Source organism: Sarcophilus harrisii, chromosome 6 (assembly GCF_902635505.1).
Source record: "Sarcophilus harrisii chromosome 6, mSarHar1.11, whole genome shotgun sequence".
NCBI classification, from domain to species: domain Eukaryota; kingdom Metazoa; phylum Chordata; class Mammalia; order Dasyuromorphia; family Dasyuridae; genus Sarcophilus; species Sarcophilus harrisii.
Window position 1 is genome coordinate 229,716,247 of NC_045431.1, and position 24,548 is coordinate 229,740,794.

At 43.2% G+C, this 24,548-nt stretch overlaps 1 protein-coding gene across 1 annotated transcript in view; it reads left to right on the forward strand.

The window, feature by feature from the left end:
- The window catches only part of EXT2 (exostosin glycosyltransferase 2), a 172,154-nt gene that overhangs the window by 20,590 nt on the left and 127,016 nt on the right, over window positions 1-24,548 (forward strand). The window contains exons 4-7 of the mRNA XM_031942785.1: window positions 4,180-4,296; window positions 8,949-9,144; window positions 15,245-15,384; window positions 16,924-17,017. Of these exons, the coding sequence (XP_031798645.1) occupies window positions 4,180-4,296; window positions 8,949-9,144; window positions 15,245-15,384; window positions 16,924-17,017 (547 nt within the window). The remainder of the gene's footprint in view (window positions 1-4,179; window positions 4,297-8,948; window positions 9,145-15,244; window positions 15,385-16,923; window positions 17,018-24,548) is intronic.

Consider the following 24,548-nt stretch of genomic DNA (forward strand, 5'->3'; position numbering starts at 1 on the left):
CCTGCTCCGGTGATAGCCGGTCAGTGCTGGAGTATCCTGTGCAATGAGCGGGAGAGAAGCTGGTGACCTGGCTAGGAGAGTAGCTGGGGCGCAGTAGTTTTCTTTGCTGTAACTAAAAGGTTCGGCCGCGCTGGGAGGAAAGGCAAGTATAGAGAATGCAGCAGCCCCTGCTCAAAGAGAGCACCCTTCCTAATGTTGGGGAAGGGGGCCAACCCCAGCACACCGGCACGCCTTGGAGATGCCAGGCCTTGGGTGTCAGAGCTCTGGCAGTAAAGCAGATCTCGCAATAACGTGCAGCCTAGAAATGTTTTGCTTTCCCAGTGCATATAAAAGTTATGTTTATGCTTTACTGTGGTCTGTTAAGTGGGCAGTAGTATTACGTCTAAAAAATAATGTATATGCCTTAATTAAAATACATTTTATTGCTAAAAAAAACCAAGCTAACAATCTTCTGAACTGTCAGTGAGTTGTAATCTTTTTGTTGATGGAGGGTCTTGCCTCAGTGTTGGTGGTTGCTGAAAGTTGAGCTAGCTGTGGTGATTTCTTTCTTCTTTTTTTATTTTATTAAAGCTTTTTAATTACAAACCATGTGCATGGGTAATTTTTCAACATTGATCCTTGCAAAGCCTTCTGTTCCAAATTATCCCTTCCTTTCCCCCAGCCCTTTCCCTAGATGGCAGGTAGTCCCATACATGTTAAATATGTCAAAGTATATGTTAAATCCAATATATGTAAACATATTTATATAATTATCTTGCTCCACAAGAAAAAATTGGATCAAGAAGGAAAAAAAAAAACTGGGAAAAAACCCAAAATGCAAGCAAACTACAACAGAAAAAGTGAGAATGCTACATTGTGGTCCGCACTCAACTCCCACAGTCCTCTCTCTGGGTGTAGATGGCTTTCCTCATCACTGAACAATTGGAATTGGTTTGAATTGTCTCATTGTTGAAAAGAGCCACATCCATCAGAATTGATCATTGTATAGTCTTGTTGTGTGGCGATTTCTTAAAATAAGACAATAATTAAGTTTGCTGCATTAACTCCTCCTTTACTTGAACACCTAGAGACCATTCAGTATTGTTCCAGGGAATAGAGAGGGTTGAGGAGGGGAAGAGAGATGGGGAATGGCTGGTTCCCCACACATGACATTTATGGAGTTAGTTTGCTATCTTGTATGTATATTGTATGGTTTGTGTTGCTCCAAATCTGTTATAATAGATCAACAGTCACTGATTACTATAACAGATATACTAATAATAAAAAATTGAAATAATGTTAAAATTACCCAAATGTGACAGAAACACAATGCGAGTACATGTTGGAGAAGGCGCACTGATAAACTTGCTCAACACAGGGTTATCACAGACCTTTAGTTGGTAAAAAAAAATACACACACACACACACACACACATATATATATATATATATATATATATAATATCTGCAAAGTTCAACAAAGCCAAGCACAATAAAATGAGGTATGCCTGTATTAAAATATATACAGCCTAAGTTTTAAAGTACACACACACACACACACACACACACACACACACACTCAGTAGTTAAATACAAGGCAGTTTGTCCACTGGCAGTTGGAGGATTTAGGAGATGCTTACTGTCGGTAAAGCAAGCTGCATCTTTAAGGAAAACAGGGACTTTATGAGGCAGGGGTAATGAAGGGATGCCTTCCAGACCTGGGGGATGACCAATGCAAAGGTACTGAAATGATAAATGGTGTGTTGTGTGTAAGGGCCACAGCAAAAACTACAGTGCTTAGAGCATATGGTGTGGAAGGAGGGGAAATGAATGTCTAGTGAGCCAGCAAAGATAGATTAGAGCCCAGTTGTTTAGGGCTCTACAGGCTAAACAAAGGAGTTTATATTTTAATCTAAAGACAATAAATGGGAAGTCACTGGAGTTGGAGAATAACGTGCTCAGATCTACATATAAGGAAAATTACTTTGGAAGCATTATGTAGAACAGGCTGGAGTGATGAAAACACTGAGTCCACTTAGTAGTCTATTGCAATAATCTGGAGAAGACATGAAGAGAGCCTGAACTAAGATGATACATGTGTGAGTAGAGAGTAAGGCTTGGAAACTACAGATGCTGTGAAGGGAAAAATGGCAAGATTTGACAACTCATTGGCAGTGAGGAATTCAGCGAGGAATTTAGGTTATGAACATAAGACTGGAAGGCTGGTGGTCCTTCAATAGAAGGTCTTTCCACTTTCATCAGAACAGAGATGTTTGGAAGAAGGAAAGATTTTGGTGGAAAAGGATTATTTCAAATTTGGACATGCTGAGTTTGAGATATTTCTGGGATAACCAAATAAACTTTGAAGAAAAAAAAATTTTTAAAAAATTTTTTGCCAGTGACAAAAAATCTATCTTCTTAACATTTTTCTTCTTTGCCCCACTGGAAAAAAAAAAGAAAAACAAAATCTTTGAATAGATATACATAGTTAAAACAAAACAAATTGCTTCAATATTGACCACGTCTAGAAAAAAAGAGTCTCATTCTTTACCATGAATCTATTACCTTTCTTCCTGGAGAGGGGTAGCATGTTTCAACATGATTCTAATGGGTTTATGACTAATCATCACGTTGATAAGAGTTCTTATGTGTTTCAAAGTTGTTTGTTTTTATAGTGCTGTTATGTTAGAGATTTATTGTTTCTGGTTGCTTCACTCTGTTTCAGTTTATAGAAGTCTTCCCAGCTTTCTCTGAAGCCATAAACTTTATCATTTTGTATAATATATAGAATTAAAGTGTATTACACTTAATTCATATGCCATAATTTGTTCAATCATTCCTTAACTAACACTTGCTTAGTTTCCACTTCTTTGCCATTACAGATGGAACTAGGTTAAATATTTTTGTACGTATAGGTCTTTTTGCTCGTTCTTTGCTATCTTTGGTATCTTGATCTATTTATTTTCCTTTTTTTTTTTTTTTTTTCCAGTTTTGCCAATCTGATGGATGTTAGGCAGAACCTCAGAGTTACTTTAATTTTTCTTTTTCCAATATTAGTGATCTGGAACATTCTTTTTTTCATGTGGCTAATGATGATTTGGATTTGTTTCTCTGAAAATTTCATGTTAATATCATTTGGCCATTTGTCAGTTAGGGAATGGCTCATATGCCTATGATTTGAATCTGTTTCTTCATCTCTCAGAAAGGTGACCATTATCATAGAGACTGCTATAGTTCTTTCTCCCAGTTACTTGCTTCATTTCTGATTTTAGTTGTAATAATTTCTTTTGTTTTATGCAACTAAAATTGTCCATTTTGTTTTCTGTGGTTGTCTTTTTTGGTCATGAATTTTTCCTTATTCCTTTAATTAAAAAAATTATTTTGGTATTGGGTATGAGATATTGATCTAGAGCTAATTTTCCCAGCAGTTTTTGATCAATAGTGAGTTCGTATCACAATAGTTGGAATCTTTGTGTTTATCAAAGACTAGTCTGCTGTGCTTAATTTTTTAACCAATATCAAAACATTTTGATAATTACTTCTTTCTTGTATATTACTGTCAATATCAATATTTTATTGGTATCTGGTACTTCTAAGTCTTCTTCCTTTCTATGAATGTTGGAAAGAGAGTAAGAGATAATATCAAAGAGATGTTAAGTAATGGACTCTCAGGGAAAGTTGTTGAAGTGACACCGAGGGACCAGGAGTATCTGCTTTCCCTTTTAGAATCTGAAAAAAAACCTCCATTAGATCTCATCATCCACCCCTAAAACTGTTTTCTTTTTTCTCTCTTTTTCTTCTTAAATAGTTCTCTATGCTCTTTGCTTCCACCGCTTTCCCTTCCCTCCCTTTTCTTTCCTCTTTCTTGCCTTCACATAGGGCATCAGCTGGCCCTGAGCAGACACCTCTCATTCCCAGAATTACACAAGAGTCATGATAATCAGGGGTGGGGGGAGGTGGGGCAGAAGAGGTTTTGAAGGCTCTGAGGTGTTTGGAGGCTCTTGCCGGAGACTATTTCTATATATTTTTGACAGCAGAGATGGTTAAAGAAGATTGAATTTGGGGAGAAAGAGTGAGTAAAGGAAGGAAAACATCGGTTGTTCCAGAAAGAGTCTCTTTTGGTCCAGTCTGCTTAGACTGGAGCTTGGCTGAATGGGAATCCCTCTTCCTCACACTGTCCTGACCTTTTTTGTTTTTCAGGGCTCTTCTGGCCGGAGGTGGCTTCTCCACATGGACCTATCGCCAGGGCTATGATGTGAGCATTCCTGTCTATAGCCCCCTGTCAGCTGAGGTGGACCTGCCAGAGAGAGGACCGGGGTAAGGTGATCCCCACGTAACCCCTGCTTTCCCTGTAGGATGGGAGGGCTTTGAGCACAGGCTGTGCACCTAGCACAGCCCTGAAAGCGGTTTCTCCCCCCTTTCCTTTCTCCTTCTCCCCCTTGTGTAAGGCATACTCTTATTTCAACAACATAGGAAGTCCTGGTGATCTGGAAACAGTTTTACTTCTACTTATAGGCTGGTTATTAGGGCCCTGGGGCTTGGTAATGAAGGGAGCAGACCACGTCGTGACTTGGTGTGGGGTCTGATGGAATTAAGGGATGTAATGGAAAGCATGCTGGATGTGGAGTCAGAAGGCCTGGGGTTGAGGGCAAGTTCAACCACTTAGCTACTGCCATGGCCAGAGCAAGCTGTCTCATCTCTTGACCCATGGTTCCTCCTTTGTAGAATAGGGATGGGAGAAGAGAGCTTCCAGCTCTGAGCCCCGTGATGCCTTCTTGTTGTTTATCCTTTCAGGGCCTCAGTTTCCCTGTTTCTAAAGTGAAGGATTGGCCTAGGAGAGACAGCTTAGTGAGTAGTCTGCAGTTGGAACCTTCTGACAACTTGGACAAGTGACAATCTCTCTGAGCTCTGAGGTCACATATGCACAATGACTGAGTAAACTTTGAAGGGTACATATATGTGCCAGTCATTAGTGACGTTATTCTCTAAGATACCTTGGGGCTTTAAATCCCAAAGTTTTGTTTATGCTGTGATTCTTCTTGGGGGGCAGGAAGAAGGGATAGGTTGTAGCTATTGGGGAAAATGCCCTGTGCTGGTTGAATGGCAGCTGTCTACCTCTCTCTTTACCCTCCAAGCTTGCGCTTCTGGCCTGAACTGTTCCTCTTCTTCTGTCCCTTGACAGAGGCAAAAATGCTCTCATTACCCATTTTGAGGGACTGAGACAGAAGTGCTTTAGATTTGCTGCACTTTGTGAGAATTGCTTTTTGGGATTCTTTCTCAGATTTCTCAAGCTATCCTAAGGAGTGGCAAGACCATTGGCTTTTATTTTCAATCTTCCCTGCCCCAACTCCTTTTACCATTTTTTCCCTAATGGGAATCTATAAAAGATTACTACTGCCAGTGTCTGTAAAGTTTGTTGGCTTCAGGTGGGATTTTTGTCATTTTTCCTTTAAAAGGAGCTAAGTTAGGAGTTTACAGCTTTCATAAGTGACAGAATTAGAATGCCACATGATCTTTTAAAAAATTTAGAATTTGGCCTATTGAGGGAATTATGGAAGCCTGCTTGCCTGCCTGCCTGCCTGCCTGCCTGCCTTCCTTCCTTCCTTCCTTCCTTTCTTTCTTCCTTCTTTCCCTCCCTCCCTCTTTTCCTCACTCCCTCCCTCCTTCCCTTCTTCTTTTCCTTCCTTCCTTCCTCCCTCCCTCCTTCCTTTCCTTCCTTCCTTTCCTTTCCTCTTCTTTCCTTCCTTCCTTCCTTCCTTCCTTCCTTCCTTCCTTCCTTCCTTCCTTCCTTCCTTCCTTCCTTTTTTTCTTCCTTCCCTCCTCCCTCCCTCCCTTCCTCTTCCCTCCCTTCCTTCCTCTTTCCCTTATTCTTTCCTTCTTTCCCTCCTTGCCTCCTTTCTTCCTTTTTCTCTAGAGGAGAAATGATTCCTATTGGCCATACCCTATGAATATCACCTGTGTGGCACAGTATTTGTATCTTATTGTTAGTCCTGTCCCAGTTTCATTTGAGTCTAGGCCTCTGAGAGTTTTGCAGGCTGCTGGTCTTTGAGCCCTCTCTACTCCACCGTATTGTGTGATCAATACATTATGTAGTTACATAAAACAGCGCTCCGCTGACTGAATGGGAAGTAGAAGGGCAACATTTGCTTAGGACTAAGTAACAAGGCAGAGAATGTTGCGTTTTTGTCTTTATGCCTATTACTAAGCACATAGTAGGTGCTTAATAAGTACTTGGTGGATGCCGAGTGGATGATGTAAGAATTCCGTGAGGGAGGGCGGGTGGGCCCCTTGTGACCGAAGGACCTGGGTGAGCCAGAGTAAGGTGGCTGAGAGGAGCCCATGCTTAGGAGACCGTCCAGCCGCGTTAGCCCTTAGAAGGGAGTGAAATGTGCCAAGGGTAACATGGTAAGGTGGTCTCCGGTTGTGAAAAGCCCCAAACTCTCCAGCTGTCACTGGGATAGTTTGATGCTTTCCTTTGTTCGCTTCTGAATATTTAAATGGAAGGGAAGGAGACTGAGGGGAGGGGGTGGGAGGGCGCGTGTGTGGAGGGCTGGTGTAGAAATCAACTAGATTGCGATACAAATGACTTCCTGGATCTGCATTTGGCCCCCGTGTAACAGAGTCCTGCCAAACCCTCTCCTGGCCTTTGCTCATGATTTAGTAGAGGGATGAAATCAGTTTTTGGCCCTAGTCCTAATTGGGTCATTCCCAGAAATACCATTTTTCTTTATTCGGAGCCCCAGAGAACATCCTAATGATGACAATCAAACTTCTGTACAAAGATGAGAGATTTCATTGATGGAGCAGGAGAAAGGTCCCTGGATTTGGAGCCCGAGTCCCAGCTCTAGTGTTTTAGTCCTGTGACCAGCAAATCGCTTCCCCTCTCAGCCCTCAGTTGCCTAATTCATCAATGACTATAATATTCTTGGCATTCTCTACCTTAGAGATTTGTTGAGAGAAAAATACTTTATCAGCCTCTAAGTGATACCTACTTATGTGTTATTGACTTCTATTTGGTGTCGCCCTTCAGGATTTATAAACTGCTTTCTTCCCCAAAATATGGTGAAATAGGTGATACAAGTGTGATCATCCCCACTTTACAAGAAGGGAAAATAAGACTCGGAGAAACTGTGACTTGCGGTGAATCACAGAAACCCAGCTCCTTCTCTCAGTTAGATTGAGGTTCCAGAATGCTTTCTAGTTTGCCTTTGTTTAAGTCGGCCTCCTAAAAACCAGTTCCATAAATTCAACCATACGACCTCATGACATGTTAAAGTTGATATGTCCTAGGCCAAGTGTGACCCGCTTGGCTGGCCTATATCAGAAAGAAGTTGAAACATTACTGATTTAATTTCATTCTTCCATAAGAACGGACAGCTCTTTCATGGAATTGGCCCAATTTGTTGATGACATTTTGTTTTTAATTATTTCTTGAGCCCAGTCAGCATGGCTGGCCAAGATGTTTCGGTCCTTTTAGCTCATCTCTAGGAAAAATGTTGCCTTTTTATAATCCTCCCAACACTATTTTGAAGTCTTGTGGTTCTCTTCAAGAGGGTAGAGAGGCCTTTGCCTATAGGAAACAGCACTCTGCCCATCCATTTCCAACTCTGAATGCACTTTTTTATATAGGTGGAGTGTTCCTAATTAAACTAAACACTTTGGAGCTCTTTAAAAAGGAAAGTACCAAGGACTGTGTCTTTTTATTTTTGTTAATTAGCAAGTGGTCCATCTAAATGTGATTCTCAAGCACTATAGATCATAAAATTTAAAGATAGAATGAATCTTTGAGGTCATCAGATTCCATCTGCCTCCTTTTATGAATAAAAAATTGAGACCAAGAGTGTTGAAGTAACTTCCTGATCAATTTCGATGAGTCGTAAGCCATGATTTGGATGTACGCCCTCTGACTCCAAATCCCATGCTCTTTCTACTAGATTCTTGAGAGCTTTTCCTGATTTCTTGACTAACCTTCTGGCTTCTAATTAATCTTGCCTCTCATATTCCTCTTCTCCCCATATCCACATCAGCGGAGGTACAATTCCATATTGTCTTGAATTGATATTGATATGGCAGCTGAGTGCTTCATGTATTTGCATTTATTTATCACCCTATCCTCTCTTTGAAGAATGGGATGAATCTGAGCCTGTTCTCAGAAGGGGAAACTGAGGCCCCAAAGCTACCTGAATGAGGCAGTGTAGTGTGCTGGCCAGAGGAGCCAGGAGACAAGGGTTAGGGCTTGACCTGTCACTTGTTACCAGATGAACATTGATGGGTCATGCCAGCCATTAAATATACCATTTCAAGTCTTCTAATGTATGACATTGTCCAAAAGGAACATTTTTTGAGGAACTGAGGAAATAGCATCAGTTCTTATTCCTCATAATAACTTAGGTATTTACGAATGTACAGAATATAGCCTTTTGTCCTTACGTAACTTAGCCATAGATTTGCCTGACTAACAAGTCTCTGAGACACCTTCTCCTCTCAGCTCAACCCTTTCTCTGACCTTAGTCCTTTCTGGAGTAGATTTGGCTGGGTACTTTGGTCAAATTTTGTGAGCCCCTCAAACTTTGTCAGAACCATCCTTGAAGTACCATTTTTGGCAGTGGACTTACTTGGGGACCTGATTTTTGTCCTCTTTATAATGTGTTATGGCACTTTCTAGTTATTTATGTATCTTACTCCTGACTGGACTGCACATACTAACTCTTATTTCAACTTTGCATCACCCTCAGCATCTAACAATCAGCTTTGTATACAATAGGTGCTTAATAAGTATTTGTGGAATGTATGCCTGAACAGAAAGTAATTCTCTGCCTGTATTTCCCAACCAAAGTAAGGGGAGGCCCATCCGGGACAGTTATTTTCAAGGGAGAATGCTCTTTGCTCTGTCTGACTTCAAAGGCTTTCTAGGCCTGCCTAGAGCATCTGCCCAAGGCCTTCCAATCACTTTGATCTCTTCCTCTCAGCCCCAGGAGGTACTTCCTTCTGTCATCGCAGATGGCCCTTCATCCTGAGTACCGATCCGACCTGGAGGCCCTCCAAGCCCAGCACGGAGAGTCGGTGCTGGTCCTGGAGAAGTGCACCAACCTCTCTGAGGGCGTCCTTGCCACTCGCAAGCGCTGCCACAAGGACCAGACTTTTGATTACCCCCAAGTCCTGCAGGTCAGTACCGTTCTCCTCCTGTCTCTTACCACATGAAACCAGGCGAAGTCCGAGGTAGGAGCGAGGCGCGGCTCCAGATGGTACTTAGGGAGGGCACGCCTCGTGTCTCTGTAAGGTGGTCCGTGGTGATGCCGTGTAGAGCCCCGGACCACAATCTGAGCTCTGCTCCCTATTGCCCAGGGCACTGTGGACAGGCGAGTCAGTCTCTCTGGGGCTTTGGTTTTTCATCTCTAAGACGAATAGGGAAGCGTTAGATGATTTATAACTGGCCTTCCAAATCTCAGGCTCTGGCCTTGTGGCTCAGCTCTGAATAAGGCCACCCCAGCACTGCAGGCCGGAGAGGTAGCCTTGCATAGCTATGGGAAGCTTTGGGAGGGAAACATGTTGAGCTTCCTCTTGCTGCCTTGAGACCCATTAGGGGTTTGAATGTTCTTAGACTTGCCAGTTTGAAGGACATGAGCAGTGACCTTTGCGGCTTCCCTCTCAGAGGAAGGTGGGAAGGACTCGTATGACCCCTTCATACCAGGTATGGATTCCTTACCTCAGTTGAGTGACACTTTGAACCTCCAGAGGCAGGGCAGCAGCATCTGCTCCTCTGGGGATGTTTTTATAGGCAAGATGTTTAGCATTCCTTGGGCGTGGGGGCAGGGAAAGGAGAATTCCGAAACCCTCAGCCAAAGAGAACAATTGAGTTTTGTTCACTTAGCTACTTGAAATGCAGACAGGCCTGCCCAAGGAGAGCTCTCGAGGAGATGGGGTACTTTTTTGAACTCCAAAGAGAGCTGGCCCATGCTGAGATTGTTAAAATACTTTCCCTCCCAAAGCAGGGCATCTCCCTCTGGAATGTCTAGCTGATAACAGCGATGATGTGAGCAGATGTATTTATAGTAACCTTTGTCTAGACAGGAAAAATGGTTATCAGCATGTGCGTCCACATCTGGATGGCTGTCTTTCTTCAGGCCAAATTGGGGTTTTCCACCTGCCACTGGAAGATCCGGGGACTCATTTTCTTACTAGAATTGTGCATCTTTCTCATTTAGCTTTAGAAGAGTTGAGAATATAGAGTTTTTCCTATAGCCTTCTTCCATTTCTTTCTGTTTGTCTCAAAATACTTCAAAATAGTTTCTTATCTTTTGGGGGATTGGAAGAGGGAATAGGGAGAGCTTGGATGTTTGGAGTTTCAGGGTCTCTTCCTGGTCTGCTTCTCCTCTTGCAGCCATCTGGACCCTCTACATTTCTTGTTTCCATAAACACCGGGTGGGAAAGTTAGACCTAGTACCTGAGTAAGTGGTCTTTAAAAATTTTTTTTACGTGTGTGTGCATGTGCGCGCGCGCAGGTGTGTGTGTGTTTAATAGTATTTCATTTTTTTCCCCTAGTTACATGTTGAGAAGATTTTTAGCATTCATTTTTTCAAGCTTTTGAGTTCCAAAGTTTTTCTCTGTCCCTCTCTCCCTCTCTCCCTCTCTCCTCTCCCCTCTTCTAAAAATGGTAGGTAGTTTGATATTTATTCTTGTGCTATCATGTAAAAATATATTTCCTTATTAGTTGCAGTTGTAAAAGAACAGATCAAAAGGGAAAAAAAAAATGAAAAAGAATAAGTAAAAAATACAGGCTTCTATATGCATTCTGAGTCCATCAGTTCTATCTGGTTATGTATAGCATTCATTAATCCTTTGCACTTATCTGAGATCATTGTGTTGCTGACAAGAGTGGAGAAAATCATAGTTGATCCTCAAACGATGTTGCTGATACTATGTACAATGTTTTCCCAGTTTAGCTCATTTCACATAGTGTCAGTTTATACAAGTCATTCCAGGTTTTTCTGACATATGCCTGTTCATCATTTGTTTTTTATTATTAAAGCTTTTTATTTACAAAACAGATGCATGGCTAATTTTTCAACATTGACCCTTGCAAAATCTCTGTTCCAAATTATCCCCTCCTTCCCCCCATCCCCTCCCCTAGATAGGCAGGTAGTCCCATACATATTAAATATGTAAAAATATATGTTAAATCCAATATATGTATACACATTTATACAGTTATTTTACTGCCCAAGAAAAATCAGATCTAGAAAGGAAAAAAACCTGAGAAAGAAAACAAAATGCAAGCAAACATCAACAGAAAGCATGAAAATGCTATATTGTGGGTTCACACTCAGTTCCCAGAGGCCTCTCTCCCGTGTAGATGGCTCTCTTCATCACTGAACAATTGGAACTGCTTTGAATCATCTCATTGTTGAAGAGAGCCATGTCCATCAGAATTGATGTTCATTATTTCTTACTGAATAATAGTATTACATTATATTCATATACCACAATTTATTCAACCATTCCCAAATTAATGGGCATCCCGACTGCTGTAAATATATTTGTAGGTCCTGTTCTGTTTTTTTTTTTTTTTTTTTTTTTTTTTTTGTTTGTTTGTTTTTAATATGATATCTTTAGGATACAGATCCAATGGGTTTTCCTGCCGGGTCAAAGGACATACTGCTGGGTCAAAGGACATATACAGTTTGGTTGCCCTTTGGGCATAGTTCCAAATTGCTCTCCATAATGGTTGGATCATTCACAACTCTTCCTACAGTACATTAGTATCCCAATTTTCTCACTTTCTCTCCAACATTTATCACTTTTCTTTTTTGTCATATTAATCAATCTGATAGGTAAGGTGGTATCTCAGAATTGTTTTAATTTGCATTTCTCTCATAAAAAATGATTTAGAGTACTTCTTCATGTGCTTATAGATGGCTTTAATTTCTTTATCTGAAAACTGCCTTTTTATATCCATTGACCATTCATTAATTGGGTAATGGCAGTCTTATAAATTTGACTCAGTTCTCTCTGTTTACACTTGCTGTAAAGATTGTTTCCCAATTTTCTGTTTTCTCTCTAATTTTGTTTGCATTGGTTTTATTTGTACAAAAGCTTTTAAATTTAATATAATCAAAATTATCTATTTTGCATTTTGTAATGCTCTCCACCTCTTGTTTAATCATGATTTTTTCCCCTTCCCATAGGTCTGACAGGTAGACTGTTCCTTGCTCTTCTAATTTGTTTAGGTTGTTATTTTTTATGTTTAAATCATGCATCTACTTTAAATTGATCTTGCCATATAGTTTTATGAGGTGTGTGTCTGTTTTTGAGACTAGACATGCTTACCAGCTAAATGCAGAATGACCCTTATTGAGTTACCATTTTTTTTTTCTCTCCAAAGGTACAAGGTATGTGAGTTTCCTAGAAGGCTTAAGTGAAGCACTTTTCCTCTCTGTTCATCTTGGTAAACTGGGGCTCATCTTGATTGCTTCAGTACTTCCTCCCAAGAGGGGCTGAAAAAAGAACCTTACTCTTATTAGCATCTTTTCTCTCCTTCTCCCTTGCCAGGATGAGTTTTCTCTTGTTACCTTTGAAACTTGTGGAGATTTTCATAACAGCTCTTCACACTTCTTAAAAAAAAAAGACAGGATCAGCCAACAATTATTGTTTCTCATCTTTTATTGCATTTTCCCTATATCTTCTTTTGAAAATTGTAGATGTCTTTAGGAGACTGTGAGGTGTGTAGGAGCCCAAGACTACTTTCAGTGCTTATGTGAAGTGAAGATAGCTGAAGATACAAGGCTAGTCAAAAAATGATTATGAACTGAGCAGATATTAGCCTTTGAAGGGGCTTCAGAAACCAAGTTCTCTTTATCTCCCATTCTACTCATCCATCTCCTCCTCAGCATCCTTTTGCTTGAATACATCTGGTGACATGGCGCTTTACTGTCTCACAAGATGGCTCATTTAATTTTTGAACAACTTTAGTTAATAGAAAATTCTTTCACATATTGAACTGAATTTTGACTCTTTGTAACTTCTAGTCTTAGTTCTAGTTCCCTGGAAACCGAAAAAAGTTTCATCTCTTTTCTAAATGACAGTCCTGTAGAAATCTGAAGGGGGGGGGACTGTCATGCTTCCTTCTTATCCCACCTCCACACTAGTCCTCTCCTAAACATTCTTCAGTTCACTAGCTCTTCCTCCAGAACATGGCTGCCAGCGTCTTCTTCATCTTGATGACTCTACATTTTGTTAATATACCTCTTCAATTGTGGCATTCACAAACTCTTAGTATGAAATACTAGACTCTTCAAATTGGAAATGATTGCAGTGGTCATTTTCAGCCTGTGTTTGGACAGAAATCTCTAGAGTATCGCTAACAAGGGTTCATCCATATTCTTCCAAAAGCCTTTCTGGGATGGGAAGTTCCTTCCTTTCTCAATAGTTCATTCTGCTTTTTAAAAAAATGAAGATGAGATCTTCTTAAATGGAACTTCTACCTAGTTTTGTTCTTTGGTATCATGCACAATTCTTCTGTTGACAGCGTTTCATATATTTGGTCAGTTTTCATAGCTTTACTTTGCTCTCCATCCCTTGGCTCCCCAGTTAGTTTTTCTTTTCCAGGTTAAAATCCCTAATTGTTACTTTAGATGATTCTCGTGTGACATCATTTCCAACTTCCTTGTCACTTGATAAAAATTCACTAGCTTATCAGTATTCTTCCAAAAGTGTATCTGGAATGAAACAGCATCCAGGTGTGATCAGACCACGGAAGAGGTTTTAAGCTTTGGATTTTTATTAGTGGAGCCTATGATTGCATTAAGTTTTTAAACAGCAGTCAAATCACCCTCATGTTGGCTTAATCAGAATTTTGGGATCTTTCTAATACAAATGATTATTACATCAGTTCTTCCCATCTTTCACTTTGTTCAGGTGATTTTTTTTAACTTAAGGTGGGACTTTGCATTTATCCTTATTTAATTTCATCTTTGTTCTCATCTGAACTCTTCCTCTATTGTTTTTTTTTTTTTTGGCTTCTCTAGCTGTCATCCAGTATAGAATTGACTCCCTCCCAGCTCTGTTTCATCTACAGATTTGTTCAGCATGTCTGCCTCTTCATTGGGTCCATGACTATGATATAGAACAAGGAAGAACTGACCATGGAGACATGAGACCTTGTTGCCTTAATATTCTTTGTATGTAATTTGTATGTAATTATTCAGGTCCTTTAAAACCTTTATTTTTTAGCTTCCTCTTTTCCATCTCATCCGTGAGGATGTGGTAAGAAATGGTGGTTTCTCATGCCTAATACATTCTTTAGAGAACTTGTAGTTCTACTTGGTAGTCTTATCCTGCGACATGAAAAGTCTGACTTTTCCAAGCAACATGGAGGCAATTTAGAGTTTGGGACATTGGTCTGGGACCTTAAATGACCTATTTAGTCCTGAAATAAATTGGATGTGACAGATCAGATTGTTGGGCATCGAAAAGTGATTCCTGTCACTACTGTCTGTGACATTGTTATGAAGCAGCATGGGGATGGGTGGGACAGAGGTTTGGAGTTCAGGGACCTAAGTCTTGATACTTGCTGATACTTGTATTTATATGATCTTGGGCTTTGATTTTTGGGTGAGAAAAATGAATCTTTTCCAGTTCTAAATTCTATGAGCTTTGTGATCTTCACCTCATTATTCCTTGGTACTTCTGGTTCTCTTTACTGCCAGTATTATCGCTGTTAGGACCTTAGAAGATGTCCTCGACACTTAGCATAATGCCTGGCACCCAGTAGGCATTTATATACTTGTTGACTGATAAAACATTTCCAGTTGTATTGGTGAGGACTGATGACTGTTAAAAAAAAAAAAAAGTCTAAAAAAACTGATGGAGTCTGAATACAAATTAAACTCTTACTATTTTTCACCCGTTTTATTTTTTTCACTTTTTTTTCCTTTTGGTCTGTGCCTTCTTTTACAATATGACTAATATGGAAATACATTTTGCATGATTGCAAATTTATAATATATATTAAATTACTTATTGCCTTGGAGAGAGGTAAGGGAGAGAGGGAGAAAGTCAGAACTCAAAATGTTAAAAAAGTGAATGTTAAAATTTGTCTTTACAGGTAATTACAGGAAAAATAAAACATTATTTAAGAAAAAATCTAGATTTATGTGTTCTGGGTGTGTTGACCTCTTTTGGTTTCTAACCATAGAACACTTTTGATCTAGATATTAGGTAGCCTAATCTATAGCTCAGTCTTCCACTATTGCTTTTTCACCTATAGGAGGCTTCTTTCTGCATCGTCCTTCGTGGAGCCCGGCTGGGCCAGGCAGCTCTGAGTGATGTTCTTCAGGCCGGCTGTGTCCCAGTTATCATTGCTGATTCCTATATCCTGCCCTTTTCGGAAGTTCTGGACTGGAAGAGGTAGTGTATTTCTGCCCTCTGCCTAGTCTCCTTTGGCTTATTTCCCTTTTTCAGGGTGGCGGCCTGTTGCTTCTACCAATAGGACAAGTCAGATGAGCCTGACTTATAGTATAGAATGAAGGGCCCAGAGAATGCCCTAACATTTATCTGGGTCAAATTAAAGAGTACTTTTGATTGCTAGAGAGGTGGGCAGGGGCAGGGGGTTAATACTGAGAATAGCTCATCAAATAGTTCTTGTTGAGTTACTTTCCCTTTGTAAGTCTCAGTTTCTTTACCTGTAAAATAGATATATTAAACTTTTACCAACTCACAGAGATGTTTTGATGGAAGTGCTTTGTAAAAGGAAAAAATACATATCACTTTGTAGAAATATTATGGAAATGTCTTAAAATAATTTTTCAATACTATAAATTGCCCTTGTGTGATAATTCTGTGGAAGACTTAGCAAGGGTCAAGCGCAGGGGTCCTCAAATTTTTTAAATAGAGGGCCAGTTCACTGTCCCTCAGACTGTTGGAGGGCCAGACTGTAGTAAAAACAAAAACTTTGTTTTGTGGGCCTTTAAATAAAGAAACTTCATAGCCCTGGGGAAGGGGGATAATCGTCCTCAGCTGCTGCATCTGGCCCACGGGCCATAGTTTGAGGACCTCTGGTCAAGCATAAGAGTTGATACCCTGTATCCTCAGCTTATTCCTGCTCTGAATGCTGAGTTAATTTCTTTTTTACTATCTTTGTGAGTGATTTTATAGTCCTGGTTTATTTTAGGAGTCACTAGAAAAGAATCTTGAGCTAATATAAATGGCCTATTTATAAATGGCTCCTGGTCATGGGTTTAGCTTTTCATATCATCTTCTCTGTGCTAGAGATTATGATCGTTGCCCTGTACTGTACCTTGCCCAAGTAATGTCTTTAGAACCTTCTTTTAGGAAAGACATTAGCAAAGTAGCCTGTTGAGAGGAGGGTGATCTGAATGATAAGGAAATTGTAAGGTGAGTTATACAGAATTCAGGCCCAGGAGCTAGGAACATTTGGCCTAGAGAAGAGATGATTTATGGGAGGAAGTGACTGGTGTCTTCTCACGGATAGGGGGCTGTGAAAAGCGGATTAGATTTATGTCACTTGACCCTCAGGCAGAACCAGTAGGGATAGAAGTTAGAGAGGAGCACATTTAGCTTGAGAAAATGAAAAAGTTTTTAAAGAATGAGAGCTGTCCTAATATGGAATAAGTCATCCTGGACAGCAGTGGGCTCCTAATGCCTGAAGGTCTTCAGGCCCTCTCTGTTCTTGGCGATGTCCCTAGCATCATGGCCCAAAGCAGCTCAGTCGGTCTCTCCTCTGGCTGTCCGCTCTCCATCACCTTCCTAGGTCCTGGTGAGATCCTTAGGCTAAGTTAGACGTACCTCCCGGCCTCAGCTTGTTCCTGAGGCAGCCGGTAGTGCCGGTCAGCACTGGTCAGCATGGCAGAATTGGTTTATTCCAGGCTGGTTTCCCTAGAGCTAATACGTCCCCCTCTCTTCCTTTCCATGATCTTTTACCTACAGGGCATCTGTGGTCATACCTGAGGAGAAGATGCGAGACATGTACAGTGTGCTGCGGAGCATCCCCCAGAGGCAGATCGAGGAGATGCAGAGACAGGTAAGGGCTGGGCCTAGTGTAGGCTCCCTGCCAGAGCCTCCCCTGAGAAGTCAGTACAGTGGGCAGCGCCTCCTCCTCCTCTTTGTGGCTGAGATCCCCTCCCCTCCTGGACTGGGGCTGTAGGGATGTATGAGCGGGACTCCGAGTGGGCAGGAGGAAGCTGAGGTCATCAGATCAGAGAATAGGGGCTTCCTCTGGGCCAACCTGCCCACTTCCCAGAGAAGGAGCTTTAGACGGGAGCTCTCAACCTCCCTGCCCCAGTGTATGGCCCGGAGCTGCCGGGCAAACAGTGGCACTGGTCATGGCTGATGGCACCGGCGCCCAGCAGGAGGAGGAGGACGTTGACAGGGCAGTGTCAGGGAGCTGAGAATTCTGAGCTGTCCACCAGGCTGACGTGGCCGATTCTGGAGGCAAGGTCGTACTGATGACAATAGCATACATACGTGGAACGGGCTGGGAGCCCTTCAAGCAGAGGTGTGCCATAGAGGGGGATTTCTTTCTGGGATGTGTTGGAGGGTTCTTCAAACTTAAGGATTCTGTGATATTGGTCTGGGAACAACTTAAAAAATTTAAAATAGCATCTACAGATAAGTACTTAACTGCTGTTGTCTCAGATGAACCAGTAACAGTGAAAAAATCTGTTTATAAACTTTGCAACAGTTGTAAAGTGGGTCACATAGCTTATAATTTTGGCCTCACAACATGAATAGCATTCCTGTTTGACAGAGAGGAAAGGGAAGTGCAGAGTTTGGGTAGATAGCTTGACCGAGGTCACAGTCTTCTGAGTGGATGAGCCAGGAACTGGACCTCGATCAGGGGTTGAACCAAGCCAGAATAAGATGTGACTGGGAGATGTCTAATGAAATAAAATATACGGCCCAAGGACAGTGTTCTCTTGTGGTTTTCTAAACTAAGACGCTGCCCATGGGGATGTGCCTCACCCCCCTCCTTCTGTCCCCCTGGGTCTCGCACATCCACAGGCCAGTGGATGCTGAGCTGTGTGGGCGCCTGCTAACCCCCAGCCTCATTTGTGACCCAATTTGGGTTTTCTTGGAAAGATCCTGGGGGAGGGAGGGGTTGTCCATTTTCTTCCCATTTTGCAGATGAGAAAACTGAGGCAAACAGAACGAGGTGACTTGTTCAGGGTCACACCAGTTAGTAGTTGTCTGAAGCCCAGTCTGGGCTCAGCAAGGTGGGGTTCTGCCTTCAGGCCAGGCGCCCCCCTGGCTGCAGAGCGGAATAGCAATAATCCTTTATCCTTTGTGGTTATGACACAAAATTCACTCCTCATTTTCCTGTCAGTAGCTTTAGGGACCAGGAATGGGCCGTCCGCTGGGGGACTTCACACACCTGGGTATTCTCTTCCTCCATGTCTGGGTCGTTTCTCCTTCCAAGACTGGGAGAAATATAACCAAAGACTTCTTAGAGCATCATTTCCTGAATTCCCTTCTGATAAGAACAGTGTGATAATGGCGAGCATCTGTGTAGTGCGTTAAGTTTCACAAAGGGCCCTGCAGCAGTACCTCACTCAGTCCTCACCAGCCCTGGAGGGAGGCCCTTTTATTATCCCCATTTTACAGATGGAGAATCTGAGACAAAGAGCCCAAGTGACTGCCCAAGTGGGGGTGGCCGGGGGAGGACTTGAACTCAGGTCAGGCTTCTTTCCTGAGGCTGTGCTGGAGCCCAGCGCCTCGTTCAGGGTGGGTTGCTGGGCAGAGATTTTTTGCTTGTCTCCCCTGGATAATGTGAGTCCTTGCGGGCAGGGCCTGCTCTCTTTCTCTGTCTCCGGTGCCTGAGTCATGGCGGGCACTCTGTCCTGAGGGACGGGCCAGGGGCCTCCTGCCGCGGCTGAGATTTGCAGAGAGGCCTTTCGGGCCCCCCTCTCCCCTGCGAGGTAACGTCCGCGCTGATTCCCTTCCAGCCGGGGAGACTGAGACGGCAGGGCTGAGCGACTTGCCCAGAGCAGTGGGGGGTCAGGGGGGCAGCACCAGAGCCCGAGCTCCCCGGGCCAGGCCCCCGCTCCCTCCCTGGCACTCGGTGCTCGAAGCTGGCTCCCCCGGAGTCCGTGGCTAAGTGTCAGCCGGTGCACGGGACCGAATGGCCTCTGCCCGGGAGCCCCCAGTCTGGGCTCCCTCCTCAGGGCCCCTGGAGGGCCTGCCGGGCAGAGGGTCCTCAGCAACGTCTCCCCCTCAGCTCTCCCCAGCAGTGCAGGGGAGCACGTGGCCACCAGGGGGCTCTGTCTGCTCACTCTTGGGGCTCCAGGGTCTGGGGCCTCGAGAGCTTCCCAGCTCGTCTCCTCCTGGCAGTGGGGTGGGTGGGGGGGGGGGGCAGGAGGGTCCCCTGCAGGCTGGCGCTCTCCCCTTGGGCTGCAGAGACTGGCGATCGCACCGGTGCTCCGGGGCCCCTTGTCCTTGTGCGGGGAGGTGAAGGCCGGGGCCGGCCGAGCCTGCAGCCTGTGGGACTGGCTCACCATCCCAGAGCCAGAGAAGGAGGCGGGAAGCAGCGCCCGTGTAGCCGGGGAGCAGGGCAGCTGTGCTGGGGACGGGGGCCCTTGGGAGGCAGAGCCCTGGAGCTCGCCCGGAAACCCCGTCTCTGGGACTGAGGGTGACTATTCTGTCGTTTCCAGTGCTGCTTCTGCTCATTCTGGCTGTCACCAAACTAGGACCCGCGGAGGAGCAGGCGGGCACGTAGGGGATCGTATCAGTGGCGTAGAATGCAAGGTTCCCCCGATACCTCTCTCTCTCCCCAGCTGGTCACAGTGGTTACTCCGGTGCTGGGGGCAGCTGGGATCCCTGCAGCAATGCAGTCACCGGCCTCTAGCCTTGGCTCTCCTCGGCCACTCTTGTCCGTGCCCACCATGAACTCCCTGCGAGAGACCTCCTTTCTCTGTAGATAAAAGTAGACTTTGACCTGGCAGCGTGAGGACACGGCCCGCCAGTCACCATCCGGCCCGTCTGCCCTCCCTTCCCAGTGCGCCTTTCCCTGACACAGCTTTTATTCCTCTCAGAATTCCTCTAGTCTGCCTGTGCCCATCATGTGCCCTCTGGGAGAACCATTCTTACTTCTCCGAGATTGTTTTGTCCCATCTCCCTGCCGTACGGCAACGTGTCGGTGCTGAAGAGATCGACCTTTGTTTCTGGGGGAGCCATTGCATCAGTTAATCAGCATCTACAGTTGAGACTCTCCTAGACTTGGCGATTCCCTGAGCACTATGGAGGGATGCACAGGAGGTATAAGACACAGTGCTTGCCCTTAAGCAGCCCACGTGGCATCCCAGAAGCCATTTGTTCCATTCTGTACCTGACCGGAGTACCTTCCACAGCGGAGTTGACAGCTTGTCCTGCAGCTTGTGTTTGAAAGTCCGGTGAAGGAGATGCTTTCTGATTTCTGCAGCACATTTCCTTCTCAGAGAGAGCTCTTAATTGTTAGCTCTTTCCTCACGTCAAGCCAAAATGTGTGGCTCTTCAACTCCCCCCTCAGAATTCTTTGTTCTTTCTTTTGGAGCCAAGCCAGACAGAGCTAGTCCCGCTTTCTGTGACAGCGCTTCAGTTACTTGAAGATCATGGTTGGGTCTTTCCGAATGCTCCTCTCTGAGCTGAACTGCCCCCAGTTCCTTTAGTTAAGCTTTGTGTATGTATCTTCTGGTCCCTTCATCATCTTGCCCTTCCTTTTCTGAACATGTCTGAACTTGTCAGTGTCTTTCCTAGAAAGTGGTGTTTAGAACTGGACAGTAGGTGAGAGATTAAGTCTGACCAAGACAGGGGGTGGCAGGATTATCACATCTCTGGGCCTTTTTAATGCCTCCTAAAATCATTAGGTTTTATTTGACTGCCATGTCACACCTCGATTGAATCTGCAGCCCATTAAAACTTCTATGCTTTGAGCCACAGGATCTAGCCAATCTTGGCTCATCATGTATTTTTGAAATAAATTGATTATTTGATTTATTAACTTTTGTTATAATAGAGTAGAAGTAGCTCAGTGTTTGGGAGGCTCTAAAGGAAAGTATGGGAGAGGAGAGGTATTAGACTGACTACCAAACTGAATGTCTGCAGAACTGTTGTACTGATCTCATTGTTATATGCCTATGAAACCTGGGCAGTCTATGAGCACCATGCTAAGAAACTGAACTGCTTCCATCTGAATTGTCTTAGAAAGGTTGTGAAGATCACCTGGCAGGATAAGGTACCGGACACTGAGGGCCTTTCTCAGACTAAACTGCCAAGTATTCCAACTCTGCTGCAGAAAGTACAGCTCCGTTGGGCTGGCAACATTATTCAAATGCCAGATGTACACTTACCAAAAAAAATATGGAAAACTCATACAAGGTAGTCAGAAAAAACAAATCAAGGACACAAGATCTCCCTTAAGAACTTTCGAATTGATTGTATGACATGGAAGACACTGGCACAGGACCTTCCAGCATGGGTCCTCCTCAGAGAAGGTGCTGTGCTCTATGAGCAAAGCAGAATTGAATTAGATCAGAAAAAACTGGAGATGTATGAAGTTAGAGCATCCATCCCAAATGTTCGTAGGGACTCTTTGTGTCTGGCCTGTGGCAGAGCATTCTCAGCTTGTATTGGTCTGATCAGCCACAGTCAGACACATTGTGACTCAACTCTAACATAGTAACGTCATTTTGGTCCTCTGAGAACGAAGGACAACAACCAGCCAGGCCATTGTTCTAAATCAGAGATCTGCAAACTGTAGCCTCAGGGATAAATCCAGTCTACCAGCCTATTTTTGCTTGACTAATGAGCCAAGAATGATTTTTATGTTTTTAAATAAAGTTTAATTTTGGCACGGCACAGTAAAAACAGTAGTAGTTTGCCAAGACCCATATACTGTGCTGTCGAGATCTTTTAGAATCCCGACTTATCTATTCATTACTTTTTCCTCATAGATTTGTTTGATTCAGAAATTAGTCCAAGCCAGTGTACTGCAGCTCACTCTTGAGTGGCCTTTGTTTGAAGATCTCCGGTGAGAGGGGAGCCCAGTATTTCCAGGGGCATCCATTCCTCCTTTGGATGGTTTTAGTAACATGGTTCTCAAAAAGATGTGCCTCCAGTCTCTGCTAGACTTATATAGAATTATACAAATTATGTAGAATTATCACTTGCCCGCATTAGTCTCCAAACCCTTTCGCAGCATGCTGAGAATTCACTTGGAAAAGAATCATACTATTATTTGGGGAGCAAAGAAAGCCTGAGAACCGTTCTAGTGGTTAGGGAGTTTTTCTTTAAATCAAGGCCAAATTTGCCATTTTACAATTTTACTCATTACTTCTAGGTCTGCCCTCTGGGGTCAAGCAGAACAAATCTAATCCTTCCATGAGATGGCCACTCAAATTCTTGGACACAACAAGTTTTTCCTGAGTCTATTTCAGGCTGAACATGTCTGGTCCTTACAGTCAGTTCTCAGAATGGACTCAGAGCTTTTCACTTTCTTAGCTCCTCTCCTTTGGATACTCTTTGGGTTAAAGTGTCATTCCTCATTGTGGTGTAAGGAACTGAACCCAAGCCCCAGATGGATTCTGATGAGGGCGCAGGATGGCCAGACTGTGGAGAGCCTCTTTCTTCCGAAAACCACTTTTCTTTTCTTTCTTTTTTTTTTTTTTTTAACAGGGTGTGCATTTCCATTGGTAGGTTATGCTGCTGAGATGTGCCATCTTCTCATTAGGCTTGTAATCCAGCAGGCCTTTTTGGGAGTGATTGCCGTCTTGTATGCTTCCCCAGCTTGTACTTGTGAAGTTGTTTTTTTGGATCTCAAATATAAGACCTTACATTTATCCTTTGGCTCAATGTTCTTTCTAGCTTGGAAAGATTTTTTTTTTGGAGCCTGGCTATATTTTCCAGCTCATTATCTATCCTTCTGAGTTCTGTTTCATCTGCATATTTGATGAAAATGCTTTTTATGCTTATTTCCTTCTTCCTTTCCCTTTATGCCTTTATCCATGTCATTATCAGTACAGTGCCAAGCACTGATCCCTAGGGCATTCCACTGGAGACTTCTCTTCTTCCTGGAGAACTATTAATGACTCCATAAGTCTTGCCATTCAGTCAGCTCTGAGGCTTTTGTCACATAGCTCTCATCTCTCTTATCTCTTCCATAAGAATAACATGAGAAGTTGGTAAAATGTGGGAAGACTACATAGTATTTCCTTGATATACTTTAATAACTTTAACTTTCACATCCTGGTGATTTCAAGTTCGTCTAAGTTATCATTCAAACCTCATTCCCCATCCGCCAGCTCTCAGTTCCTTATTCCCATCCACCTCATCCTCCCCACCCCAGAGTTTCAATCATATGCCAACCAGCCCTTCCCCTGTGCCCTGCAGAATGCCTGTCTCATGGATAGCAAATTTCCTTTCAGTCTTAGTATTTTTTCTCCCACTCCCACATCTGGTACCTCTTACTAAAACCTGGCTCCCCCTGATGACACAACCTCCCTGGCTTCTCTTTCTAGCATTGGCTGTACATTTACTCATTCCCCTTGGCTCACCAGTTGAGCCTTGGTCAAATTTACCTTGCTCCCCATTGTCACTTCCAGATTCTCTCCCTATCTTTACCACTGAGTAAACTTTCTTCTTTTTGAGGTTCATGCTAGTCACATCTAGCACCCAATCACAATTCTAGTAGCTGTTGTCTATAGACCTCCAGGTCACTCTCTTTCTTTCCTCAGTGAATTTGGTACATTCGTACATTTGGCACAAGCTCATGATTTTTCTCTCCTCCTCAACTCCTGTCCTCATACTAGGGGATTTCAATATACACACTGACTCTACCTCAAACACCTTAACAACTCAGTTCTTCAGCTTACTCATTTCTCACGAGCTGTTCCTCCACTCACCGTCATCATGGCCACACACAAAAATGATCATACCCTTGATCTTGCCATCACCTACAACTGTACCATCTCCATGTTAAAGAATTGTAAAATCCCCCTATTTGACCATCATCCTTACCATGATCTCCAGTCCTTTGACCCATCAATTCTTTCCCAGGCCATCTATCTCCCTTACACTAGTCACTCTCTTCTCTTCTCTCCAAGTTGACTCCTTAGTGAACAAATTCAACTCCCCACTCTCCTTTCTTGACTCCTTAGACCCCTCCTTGTATTGCTAGTTACACTTAGCTAAGCCTCAGCCTTTCATTCTCCTCACCATTCGTTCCTTTCCCTACTTTACACATGCTTTTGAATAAGGATGAAGAAAATCAATCAACTGTTCTCACTGAATCCACTACAGATTTCTATTACATAACCTCACCTGGGTCCTCCATGCTTCCCAATAGTCTTTCTCAGCAGTTCCTCCATACCTTTTTATCCCCACACCTTGAACTTCCCCTGATCTCCTTCTCCAAGAACTTTGTCTCATATTTTAAGGAAAAATCAAGGCCCTTCATCATGAACTTTTTTGTCTCCCCTCTCCTCATCTCACATTCAGGTGTTTTCTGGCCCTTTCTTGCCCCGTCTTATACGATCCAACTTGTCTCCTCCAACAGATTTCCTCCATTGCCATCCTACTCTTTT